Source organism: Thermobia domestica, chromosome 16 (genome assembly GCF_964235325.1).
Source record: "Thermobia domestica chromosome 16, izTheDome1.hap1.1, whole genome shotgun sequence".
In the NCBI taxonomy this organism is placed as follows: Eukaryota; Metazoa; Arthropoda; class Insecta; order Zygentoma; family Lepismatidae; genus Thermobia; species Thermobia domestica.
This window is the reverse complement of record NC_137469.1, coordinates 121,021,360-121,035,358: the sequence shown is the minus strand read 5'-3', so window position 1 is coordinate 121,035,358 and position 13,999 is coordinate 121,021,360. Positions and strand designations below refer to the sequence as shown.

Here is a 13,999-nt window from a genome sequence, read left to right as displayed (position 1 = left end):
TATCTTTTCGACAATCTTCTCAAATGGATATTTTGTAAAATATTTAATTCATAATCTTGATATATATATATATATATATATATATATATATATATATATATATATATATATATATATATATATATATATATATATATATATATATGATATAAGTCGTTTCTTATTAAGCACATTTGCTTTTGGAGATAAGTTTTCTTCAGACGAAACTTCTCAAAAATACCTTATAATTTTGTTCGTATTGACAAATAAATATTTCAGCAATAACTGCATCATAATGATTTAATTTAAGAAAGAGGAGCGAGGAAGTTCATTGCGCTGGCCCATACTTCTTATTTAAAACTGAAAACATGAGTGCTACTGATTTCGTATTTAAAAATGTTCATAATGTTCTGTCATTAATATAATGACTGTACCCAAAAGAACCCAAAGACTGAAGTACTTGGGATATGGTTATTAGGATGTAATATCTTATAATTTAAATGTCTGCTATAACTAAAAGAATAAGTAATTTAAAGGTCGGATTATTTGTACAGTGACGTAACTACGGGGGCCAAACGGGACTTGTATCCCAGACGCCGGATTGGGGGGAGGGCGCAAATATTTATTTTCGCTATAACGCGAGAAAAGAAGTTCTAGTAAACTAAAGATCACAAAAATTTACCTCAGCAACTTAACAGAACAACAACGACTCACCAACTTTAGAATCATTTCCATAGAGCATAAATTAGCTTTAAAGCTATATTTTGAGGACATTATAAAAAGCTTTGTAGCCAAAAAAGCCCACAAAGTTAAATTTTAGTTTCAGCTTTTTTTCTTTTCATTTAACTTACATCGATTTAAGAGATTTGCAAAATGTCCGAGTATAATACTCGAGACAGCTTGACTGTTTGTCATAATTAAATATCCTATTCTAAAGCAATAGAATGTTGATTCATTCTACACATATGCACATCCTGATATAATTCCAAAAAAACATTGTGTTTTGCAGCAATTATGATAACACCAAAAAGAACATGTCAAGCCTGCTACTCTCAGATTGTTTGGTAATCAAATAATCTTGTACTAAAAATTAAATTATATCCTGCAATTTTGAAATCAAGCTTTACCACTTGAAGAAAAATGGAATAGGAGAATTACTGTGTGATTCCAATATCAGGCGTAGTCAGGGAGCGTTTTGGTTTGGTTGGTAAGGAGGGGGCGTTAAGAGGAGTTCTTGCCCCGGGCGACAATTAGAATAGTTGCGTCGCTGTATTTGCAAGGGGATTGAGAATGAAGTGAAAAAATTCCTGGTTATAATTTGTTCTTATTGTTTTTCAGCCTGCAATGTAGATATAATATCTAAGTTTGTTATATCTATATTTAGACGTTACTTTTTCTAATAAGCTACCAATAATATCTAATTTTGTTGTGTCTATATTTAGACGTTACTTTTTCTAATAGGCTGTCACTTCCGTATTTTATTTTAAGCAATGAAGAAATATGTTATAAAGAATTGTGTATTTTGTGTTATGAAAAACTGAGTGTTAACTCTACTGTCAATATATGATGGGCAATTTTTTTACTCTAACAAGTAGAACCAAGATATACTAGTTGCAAAATAAGGGAATACACGTTTCATATTTTCCTTCAAGAAACGTTTGGATGGAGCAGATGCCCTTCCAAACTTATTACCCCAAACTGTTGAATGAAGGTATCAGAAGACCTAAAGTACACGCAGGATTGTAACGAAACTGCGGTGATAAATGTCATATATAAAATAAGCGAATATGTTTTTCTTTTCTGTGGGAAACTCGTTCTTGTGGGCAAAATCCTCACAGAAAGTTTTGAAATTCGACGTTAACTGCACATAAACAAATAATTCGAAGAGAACTTTATATGGGAAGACTGGGAAAATATGCTCTTTCAAAAAGAATACATACAGGTAGAATTAATAACATCCTCCTTTTTAGAATTCGGTTTGAAATTCAACTTTCATTTGGAGATGAATGATAACGATTACCCTAAAGCTATTTTAACATTTCGACAAAACAAACATTTCTCATGTATTTTTTAAATAAAATTTGCCAAAAATGTACTATTATTTGTAGAGAATAGTGAGTTTTGGGAACATTTAAATGCTCCGTTTTATAGAAAATATTCCGCTCTTTCAAATTGTTCGAGTTCATTTTATTTCTAAAATTAGCTAAATTACCCGTTTTCGAAAAATTAGCCAGAAATCGAATGAAGATGCCTCTTTGTCCGCCTTCCACAAAGATGGCAGCCCTAACTTAGGTTAGATCAGTGGAGAGTTTCAGTGTGTTGATCAGGAATGAAATTATAGCAATCCCATGAAGTTGAATATTTATTATTTACAGTATCGACAACTAATTTGACTGGCCTATAAATCTTCTATCTATATTTATTTCTCAAAATTGAACTTTAATAATGAATACACAAATAAATATATATAGTTAGCGTAATATGAACAATAAACAAAATTCTAGTGCAGTCATTTTCTATCATAATCTTCGAAACAGTATTGGTTCTTGAGGGACATCATATCGATAAAAAATACAATTTTTCACCACCGAGTATGGGAAAAAGTCATCTAAGTCATCTGCATTGTGTATTGAAAACTAACACATTAGGTAAGTTTTCTTCGTAAGCCTGTAGATATAAAATTATAATTTTTATCAACGTGACTTCCCTGAAGAGCCGCCACTGCTTCGGATAAACAGGAACGTGAGGTGCACAGTAATTAATATTTCAGAATTTATCTTAACTTCATTATTTTTAAATTATGTATCTCTGTAGCATTTCCACACAATACTTTTAAAAATATGCGGTTTCACTTGTGTCTTAAGAATATTGTCTTTGCAGGGTACCTCGTGTTGTAACCACAGTTGCTGCCTGATTGCGAACGGCATATTTTCTAAAACTTTGGGTAAGGTGATCCTGTGATGGTGCGATTACGTAAGAGTAGCATGAGGATTTCCGCCATCCAACAGGTGACTGTTAAATGTGTTTGTTACGTTGAATGTTCGCTTGTCGGTCTAAAACTTTTATTGGAAAATTCAGTATACTTCAGCACGTTTTCAAAATAATGTCACGTAACAGATTTAAATTTTCCTTCTAGACTGTATTTTACTCCGTACCAATTAATGCATCGTTTAAAATGTGAGAACACAGAAAGTTTTTATGTCAATTTTTCAAGATCACCCCACCGTCTGGGCTGTTACAACATACTAGAAAGTTCTGATGTCAATCAAAATTATAAAAGCATGGCAGCTTAACGGAGACTGGAGTTCCATTATCGAAATTTAAAAGCAGGAAATCGAAGTTTACTGTCATGAAATTTTAAATGTCATGGATATGATCAGAATTTGTATGATTACGCTCATTGATAATAGCTACTTGAAATTAATGCTTTCTTTACATATTTTATGAAAAATATTCAATATACATTTTTTTCTTTGGGTATTTGTGAGTTTATTGCAGGATGTTTAATATTTACAAATTTTGTAATATTATTTCGATACTGCATTTTAATGAACTTAAAATTGTATAACACTGAATCAAGATATGATTCGGGAGTAACTATCTATTAGGCCAACTAGGCCCGTGCCTAGAGAGCAAAATTTTTGAAGGGCGCAAAATTTAAAAATTAAATAATATTTTAAAACTTTTTCGGGTCAAAAACTTCAAATATCAAGAGCAAATATACTATTTCAGGAACAATCCTTTTTTACTATTCTATTATGTTTAATGATAGCGTAAGAAATTTAAAAATAATTTAGGATATATATTTCCTATTTGTTATTTTTTGTTACGTAATTGTAGCTGTAGCATCTAGTGAGTGCTATTTAACTGTAATAAATTGAGGGGCTTAGTGGAAAAGGGGCGTATCTCACATTTGAATGTTTTAGAGAAACAGAAGGTTTTGCGTTGCAACTGACAAAAGTTTTACTATGGAAGAAAGGTACATAAATATAACAATACATATTAGAAGAAGGTCTCATATGTTTCAGAAAAAATCACCACGTATCTTACATCTTATCTTTAAGAAGAAATAAACATAATATATGCACATGATCATGGTTGCCAAACCAATACGAGCTTTCTACATTAATGAATCAAAATGAAAGTTCCAATACCAGAATATTGATGTAACACACAGAATAACACAATAAGTTAGACCATATTCGTATCTGTCAATAATGTTCACGTACTCCACTCAGTAAAAAAAAATCACACATGTTCGTATTGCCACTCAAATAACATAGTTTCGAGAACAAAAATATTTCCTTCGTACGGCAGTACTCTAATATGCTAGAACCGTACACACTGTAAACACAACATTGCAGACGAGTATAATACATATTATATTTCACAATAAACCATTACCCAGGGCACAGTACTCGTGTCTTTGAACAGACACTTCACTTTTTTCAATCACTCGATATCGCTACTGTCAATATCATCTACCCCTGCGTGGTTTGCGTTGTCCTTGTTCCATTTTAGAGATCTATAATATTCGTGGTGAATGGGTGGAATGTACTTTAACATGCTCATTAGATTATCATACTTAGGTTTCTGAATAGGCCTTCCTTCCGGATACTTGGATACCAAAACCATATCTTGCAGAGAGCGCGGTCGTCCTCTTTCTCGCTGCAAACATAGAGTAGTCCAAGGCTCACATGTCGAGTATGTGTATTTTACCTGGACTAGTTGGCTGCCTTTCAGAAATTTCATACTAGTCGCTGCTCTCATATTAAAGACTTTTCCATCTTCTGTTTTCTTTCGAAATGTCAGAACAGATCACAACCTTCATGTCTTCTGTTGTCATTTCGATGACTTAAAATGGTTTCTTTTTGCGTGCTGTCTTTATCAAAGTAGCCCATTGAGCGGGGGTGTACACATATTGTGTTTTCCTCTTCGCTCTCTCAATAATACCGAAATCAGCATCGCAGGGGAGAAATGTGTGGCCAGGAACCAAAAATCTATGTTCCCATAATGACCGAATTTTTATTTTGCCCGACGCACGAATCACTATACACTATTAAATTACGTCTGTTGCGAATATCCTCTGGTAGGTGCATTATCACTCGAAGAATACAGTTTCCAATTTCATCACTACCACGAGAAGTGACAGATTCTGGCCAGACACACATAACTGCAGAATCATCATGACAGAAATGGAACCCAAAACAATATGTCTACAACTGCCGCAAATAGAAAACAGTTTCCGTGCTTATAATCGGTGTTGGAAATGCTTGTTCCAGATCTATAGCAACAACTATAGTGCTGCTATTAATGAATTTGCATTCCGGTTTTGCATTTCTCAAAGATTGGTAGGCTGTTTCGGCTTTACGAATATGTATATGATATTCAGATGGTCTAGGTTCTACATGTAGCATCGAATCACAAGTTTTACATGTATCGGTGCTTGGTATTTTAAATGCGATGTCAAATTCATTATTGAACACATATCAATATGTATGTAATTTCACTGGACCGACTTCTCTTTCTTCATATTGTTTTACATACAAATCGTACATTTGTTGCACAGAATGCACCGAAACTAAATATGAACGTTCAAGGTTTGCAGCTCTGCTGTAGTGAGAACGGTATCTTGGAAACGACCTAATATGATTCCTGACAATATCTAGTTTTTCTTCCGAAATAGCATGGGGGCGGTTGTGATTTACCTCGACAGTCTTCTTTGGGAGAATGCAACGGTTTGGTAGGCATATCATTTGTATGTGTTCTCGATTCACCACGGGCTGTACGCAGTCTACGTTCAGTGATACCATGGGCATTGCAGAATGCTTGCTTGCATACATTAACTTCCATTCCTGATGATGAACGAAGAACATAATGAAAAGTATTGGCGCGCCTGTAGACATTTACATTTTTCCTGTCTTTAATGTACACACGTTCACATTCTGACCTCCTCATTAGCCCAAATAGATAGGCATTTTGAGTGTAGAAATCTTGCATGTTGTAAAACGAAATGAAAATATTGTCTTTGGTTTCAGAATCGATATCCTTCATGTATCTACACCACTCGGTTTTACAACACCTCACATTACTTCGCATTTTATCCGGTACTTCCTTACCTGTACGTACAACGTAACTCTTTCCTGCGTTCCTCTTACGCTTACGTTCATTATCCTTCCATTTGTCTTCGTTTCGTTGTCTCTTTCGTTGGTTTAACAGGCGAATTTCCCAGACTAGAATTACTTTCAACGTCCTGCACAGCAGCCATTATTACTTTCAACAGCAACATGTATCAGCGGTCACACTTGGCTGATTTCTAGACTCACAACCAATGACAGATAGTGTTATATCACCACAAACTCACAATATAGCTGGAAGCGGGATACGTCATTTTTCCACTCAAGAGTTTCAGCTGAAAGGGGATACGTCATTTTTCCACTAACATTTTTGACACAAAAAATTCCTCATTTTTGCCCTACGCTTATGGGATCCACAGTATACGGAGCCGAGTCATAACACTTCTTCTCAATATACCGGATAGTTCCATGTATCCAAATATATAGATATCTCGATTTTCCAAATTTTGTGGGATACGCCCCTTTTCCACTAAGCCCCTCAATTGATAATTCACTAATTACCCATAATTTAATTAAGTTTTATTTTTACGCTAGGGATGAAGGGGTGGAGAAACATGTAATTATTGGGGGCGCCGACAGCAGAAGTGCCTAGAGGCGCCGAGCTCCTAAATGCGGCACTGTATACAGATATTTTATTCTTTCAAAATCGTTGGAGGATAGAGAGCATACTTGTAGGTTAAATGGGATACTTTGTCCTTTCAAAATCATTGAAAGACAAAGAGGATACTTTGTTCTTTCAAAATCGTTGAAACAAAGATAATACTTCATTGCTTTAAAATGTTGAAAAGTAAAGATAATATTTCATTGTTTTGAAATCGTTGGAAAATAGAGGATACTAGGATAGAGGATAATATTCTTTTGAAATCATTGGAGAATAAAGAGAACACTTTATTGTTTTGAAATTGTTGAACATATTTTCTTTTCAAATCTTTCAATGGAGGTTCAAATCCTTGGAGGATAAAAAGAATACTTCAGTCTTCTGAAATCATTTGAGGGTAAAGAGAATACTTTACTTTTGGAGATCATTGGAGAATAAACAAAATGTTTTATTAATTTGAAAACGTTTGAGAGCCAAGAGAATAATTTATTCTGTTGAAATTATTGGAGAATAAAGATAATTTTTATTCTTTTGAAATCGTTGAAGGATCAAAAGAATACTCATTCTTTCTTTTGAAATCGTTAGATGGTAAAGAGATGTTTGGAAAAGAGAATACATCAAAACGTTGGAGAATAAAAAGAATATTTTGATGTTTGCAATCGTATATATAAATGAAACAAGACTGACTTAACAAGATGTGAAAGCAAAGTATTTATATTTCAAGACTACAACGTATATGTAATAATATTGACACTACCTGTTTGTGACAATTTTTTCACACACTTTCTCAGCGTCTGATACTTTCTCGTCGATAACACTCTGTTGTGCTAATATTTTTTCTTTCATTTCCTTCAATCGTCTCTCTTCTGCTGCTAAGTCCTTTTTGAGTGCTTCTATGCGTTGTACGTACATATCAATGTTATTCCTTATCTGCTGCAGCTCATTCTGTGAAGAAATAAGTTGCAGTTATCAATGCAATTATTAAAGTGTTAAAAGGGATATTCATATCATTTCTACTTTCGGTTGCATAATAATAATAATTGTATATATTCCCTATATGTCCCCTATCGGTCTAAATATGTATGACCGACATGGGAGTAAGTGCCTTTCCCTGGGTTCTAATATGCATTCAATTTTAATTCCATTAATATGAAACCTATTTAGAATTACTTATCAAAATCAATTAATGGACCTTTATTAATTTTATTGTTTCTAAAATATTCGACACTATTTGTCATTAGCTTACCCGTATGTTGGAGGGGGAAAGGGAAAGCAGTATTAACTTTTAGACTGTAAGGAGGCTTAATGCTTTTTTTATTTTAAAATAACACACATCATTAAAGTGCCGTTTTTTTAGTGTTAGCTGATAAGTTCGTCAAAATAGAAGAAAAAGAGTAGCTGTCGATAGGTCTCCATTTTGTTGATAATTGCGGTATTAATGCTTATATTAGGCCTACTGTCCAATGTCTGTAGCTGATTAGGTTGTAGTAGAATTTAAGCAAAAGTTATAGGCCTAGAAGAGGATGGTGAGTTGATGAAAACGAATCTAAAGACAATCTAGGTTTTTGACTTTACTAGATAAAAGAGGGTGTCAAGAAAGTCCCTAGGCTGAAACTTCGGTTCGATCACAATTTATGTTCTTTGTCTTAAGCAATGTAATATTTTCGCACAATTTTATAGAAATCGTGTGTACCACCCAGCAGAGCTCGCGTACCACAGCTTCAGAAACCCTGGCCTAGGATATTGGAGATGGGCACATGAAAATTAGAGGCGATGTGAGAAAGGAGTCAACCAGGATCTATATTCAAGGTATCATCCCGGTATTTACATAGTGTGATTGAGGATAAATCATGAGAAACTCCAGTCAACAACATGGCCGGCCTGAGATTTGATCGCTAATGCTCTATTATTATTATTATTATTATTATTATTATTATTATTATTATTATTATTATTATTATTATTATTATTATTATTATTATTATTATTATTATACGAGTAAAGAAAATTTGTTTCGTCTACTTTAATACAAAAATTCGACATTTTATTGGCAATATAGTTGAGTATTGAAATAAAAAATTATACAACACTTCTTATTTTCTATTTTGACTACTGGATATATATTTTAGATAAACTTAGAGTTTACTATACAGTTCCACCACATCTATCGATGCACTAGATGCTACCTTCTTCTATGTTGTGAACTCCTACAAGTGAACAGATGAACTATTCTAAGATTATTGTGACTTCAAATTGATTCACAGCTTCCAAACTAAATTCAATTTTATGGTACTCATTTTCATTTACAATTTAAATATACACACAACACAGAAAATGCAGTTAAAATTACATAAACAGTCCCTTAGCTGAAATCAAAAGTACTATATTAAGATACAAATATAGGAGTAAGAAATTACTGGGCATAATTACATCAGTTCTCTTAGTAAAAAATCTACAAAAATATTGCATATATCTTTGCGTTCTATCAACATTCAAAAGCATAAATTCGAATTTTAGTTCAGATTCAAATACTTGGCTTAAACCTAAGACCAGTCTCGAAATTCACATGAATAAGTTGTAATTTCTAACCTGTAAAGGAAATTGGCGTTCCTCAGCAGTTGTTATCATGTTCTTCAGGTTCTCGACATCTTTAAGTGCCTGTTCCATTTCAAGTTTTGCCAGCTCACATTCAGATTCCAAATCATTTTTCTTTTTTACCATTTCATCCAAATTCTTATTCTGGACAGCAACCTCTTCTTCCTGTAAATATTAGTGATTAAGAAAATCAAATTTCTTAAGAGAAATAAATGAAGACCATAATGGAAGAAGCAAGATGGGCCCCCTTTTCTAGATTTTCCGACCATTATGCCTCCTAATAGCAAATCCAATGGTTCTCGATATTTTGAAAGTGGTAACGAGGGTATCTTAAGAATATATCTTGTCCCACAATCAAAACAAAATGCAGTTCTTGTATGAGAAATAATAATTCAGGAATTAATACATTTACTCCTCTGTAAAATAAGAACTGCCGAAAATACAAAATATCCCTCTGCATGAATCATAATCAGTCGGTAAAATAAGGTATTGGGGACCGAACAGATATCCCCAGAGTCGTAGCTTGCTAACTCGTCTCACCAATTACGTCACCGTATCACAAATTTACTACACTGTAGTTTTACGAACTTTTAAATTGAGTTCAATCAATTGTCTCAAAATAAGAAGTGAGTATAAAATCTTATTAATGGTAAAAAAAAAAAAAAAAAAACAAGATAATTAAATATGTTGAATATACTAGGGACAATCTATATAATATAATCCAATGAAAATATATTTGGTTGCTAGAACATTTTTAATTTTTTTTTAAAAAAAGAATCACTATTATCGTACACAGTGGCGTATTTAGGGGGTGGCTATCGGGCTCAATCCCCCGAAATATATAAATTTATATATAATATATATAATAACCAGTGATGTAATGGTAATTTTTTAGGTGGGTATATGCTCCATCCCTTGTCACACACACACACACATTATATATATATATATATATATATATATATATATATATATATATATATATATATATATCGCGTGTTTCAATACTATTAGTCTTTGCACTATTAAGATTTCAAGTTCAAAGTTCATAAGAAAGTTATGAAATATCCTTGCTATAGGCAACTCACACTGGCTCTCTGTGCGTATCGGTTGCATAACAAGCAGGATATGAGTATGAAGTAACAAGAGAAGTCTGAATGGAGAGCTATGTTTTGGAGAACAGTTGCCGAACCACTTAACCTATCAACCAGAGACTAAGTAAAAGATTACCTATAATGTTATAGATTAATAGCTCTCTACGTTAAGTAGGTCAGGCTGTAGAAGTGGTTGTACCTGTATGACTAATAAGAAGGAAAAAATGACTTGGACCGTGTTGTTTCTGCCACCTTGCTCATTCCTTTTGTCCTATCTTCATTATGACACTTTCAAAAGATGTATTTAATTACACAGAAATACACATATCTCGTTTGAGTTACAATGTTGAGTACACTGAGAAAAGTCTGTTCTCCGGACAGCGGTATATTGTACAAATATACGGAATCCTCTTGCTTAGTACAGAAATCAGATGGAGCATACGTTATCCATATGCTACATATGCACTGCCTTTCGATGTTACATCATGCCGTTGCAGGATGTCTGACACCTAACAGATTTCCGTATATCACATGCATATACTTATGTTGAATGCCTCAACTATATTTATATACGTTCATTTGTATATGAGATCGTATCCGCCTATATTGTTTCATACAGGAAGTACGTATAGATGGAACACTTATACAGAAAGTATTATAAACCATCCGTTTTCAGTTATACGTCTGCTGTACGTTAAGTCCAAAAACTACAGGAATTATGCATGTAACCTACCTTTTTAAGTACGCCACCTACATTTTTTTTCTCAGTGTACATTTGGAGAAATTGAAGATTGAACTTTCGAATTTTAACATTCTAAATCGGTCGCGAACCACAACCTACTGGCTGCTGTGATAATCAGGGTCATAACCAAGAAGAGATTAATCGCCCTCAATCTGTAGTTTGTCTGTCCTGCAGCTTACAACCTCTGTCTTTCTCTCTCTCCGAAATTGTGTTTAGTTGTTGTTCTTTTACTCGAAGAATGAATTTAGCTTTCTTCTGTCGGATCATAATTGCATAAAAATAGAAAAAGGTTAATTTTGGTTTCGTTGGCGCATGATGCTTTTAGAATTGATAGATTGAGTGACCCAGTAGCCTAAGTACCAACAGCAATAATGTCGAAATTAGTATCCGTATTAATACTAATATCGACCTTATTGCTGTTGATACTTAGGCTACTGTGTCACTCAACTATTCAATTAAAACAATGATAGATATGTCCCAATGAGCAAATAATTAATGACTTGAAGCGTTAATAGCTAAGTATAAACAATACAATAATACTAAGACAAGCTGTTTTCATGAACTACACACGTAGAACTTAGAATTTTAGATGTATCGAAAAGCAAAAATAAACTTAGGTTATACCAGTGTCATAAGTTCAAATCTAATCTTTGGTACGATCTTCAGATACCTTTGGTGAGATCTTTCTTTTTTCTTTTGCTGCTTTTAATGCATTACGATGCTTCCGGGATTCCACCTTAAAATGTAGGACAATATTTCATACACTCACGGTGGTGTTGAAAACTGACGCTAAACTTCAACAAATTCGTATAAAGGGGCGGCTCTTGAGGGAAGTCACATCGAGTCTATGAAAATCAAACCGAATTAAACATATGCCAATTTCAAAGCAAATTTAAACCGAATTAAGCATATGACGCCTGCGGCGGAGTTATGATCGAATATTTTTCGTGTTTGCAACTTGGTCCGATAAGTTTTTTTTTCATTAAACGTTTAGTTTTTTTTTTTTTTATCAGAAGCGATTCACAAGAGCCGCTTCGACAAAGCAGCAAATAGGAACCTTGGAGAACATTTTTGAGGCCAATTTATGGTTCAATTAAGCCCTGATACCAGCGCCGAAGTTAGAGTCGAGTATACCCATCTAAAACCATAGTCAAAGAATTTCTTTCGATTCGAGGTTTAGGTTTCCCGTCAGGAGTAATTTTTAAAAATCACAAATGACAATCTTTTTGAGAGAAGTAGCTCAAGTGGTAGAGCGTGGCTTCGCATTCGATAGGTCGTGGGCTCGATTCCCGCTGCCAACCATCCTGACTGGTTTTCCTCAGTCCATCAGGCAAATGTCGGGATAGTACCTACTAAACAGGCTCTGGCTGATACCTTCCCAAATCCTTTCTATTATTGTTGTTGTTGTTAGATATGCAGTATAAAATAGCTTCTGAGCTGTATCTGGTGATTGTTAAATAATTAAAATAAATACGCACCCTGGAAAAGGAAAACACATAAAAAAAAATGCTCTCTTCCTAAAGTATTTCGTAAACGAACCGGGATTAGGTAGGTATCAAAAAAAAAAAAAAAAAAAAAAGAGAGAGAGAGAGAGAAATACTCAAAGATGCACACAATACGTATGCAAAATTTTAATCTTGATATCTTGAAAACTAAGTTTTTTTTTTAAATTTCCCTTAAGAAAAAAGTCTCACCCTTCCGCCCCCACTTGGCACGCCAAGTTTATCATCAGATTCCAAAACGCATCTGGGGTGCTCTTTGGTCCATGCTTGACTTGACCAATAATAATAAAAAAACGGGTTCAATACGTATTATATGAGCATAATAAGCGTTTCAACATAACACTATTCCAATGTACCGATTCGTACCATAAATCCCCAAAGGGTTAAACACTACTAAGCAAATATTTTCGAAGTGACGGCTGTATCGCAATGATCAAAGATTGCTGTGACATGCTCACACGCTACAAGTCTCTCCTGACTTTTGTCTTCTACTCCTTCCTGTTAACAAATTTTTTTCAATTTTCTTTTTTATCTGAAAGAAAATGAAACAACGAAGAAAAATGTTTATTTTTACCCCTTCCTTTTTTTGTTCAGTATGTTGAGGAAAAACTACTACTAGTACTAGCTGCTGAGTATTTATCGAAATCAATCGCTCCTTTCTTGGATGTCAATTGCTGCTACAAATGAGCAGTACTAATCCGAGGTTCCCTGTTGTATTTGGTGGTATTGGGAACGACGGTGGATGCTTCACACTAGACCGGCCATAGGTCATATGTTTTGTCATTTTTGTGGAGGCCAACGATTTCTTGGCGTATACACATTCATTTAATTTCCTCTTAACCCTTAAAGTAAAGACCACATTTTTTTTCGGAACCTCCTTCCGCGATTAAAAAAAAGGAACTGGTTCCATCCCATATTGCCTTGCTCATATTTTATCCAATCGACAGACTTTGAATTGAATTGGAATTTGGAAGGTAGGGACAACGCATGAGACATCTTGAGTAAAAATCACTGCATGACCAGAGCGTTGTTTTCCATTATAGAAGAGATTCTCAGAAAATTTGATTCCCACGCCCCGAAAACGTAAATATTTTAAAAGAATTTAGACATCATTCGCGGTAACAACCTGACGACCAGCTGTTTAGTGATATATATATTTGTTTTGAAATAATGTACCAAATTTCACAGAAGTAAATCCCCACGCTGAGCGGGTTTGCATATCCAGGCTCCTAACTATGAAAATATTTACGATCACTCCAACCCCAATCATTTCACAGATTCAACCTGTTGTATAAAAGTTATTAGGACATAAAATTGAATGTAATTTATACGAAAAACCCTTTTATGCATTG

The 13,999-nt window shown here is 34.0% G+C and overlaps 1 protein-coding gene across 1 annotated transcript in view; it reads right to left on the bottom strand.

Moving 5' to 3' along the window:
• Window positions 1-13,999, bottom strand: part of LOC145672601 (structural maintenance of chromosomes protein 6-like) — a 355,639-nt gene that overhangs the window by 73,149 nt on the left and 268,491 nt on the right. Inside the window, exons 18-19 of the mRNA XM_081741761.1 lie at window positions 9,304-9,474; window positions 7,472-7,659 (exon numbers count right to left, since the gene is read on the bottom strand). Coding sequence (XP_081597887.1) covers window positions 7,472-7,659; window positions 9,304-9,474 — 359 coding nt within the window. The remainder of the gene's footprint in view (window positions 1-7,471; window positions 7,660-9,303; window positions 9,475-13,999) is intronic.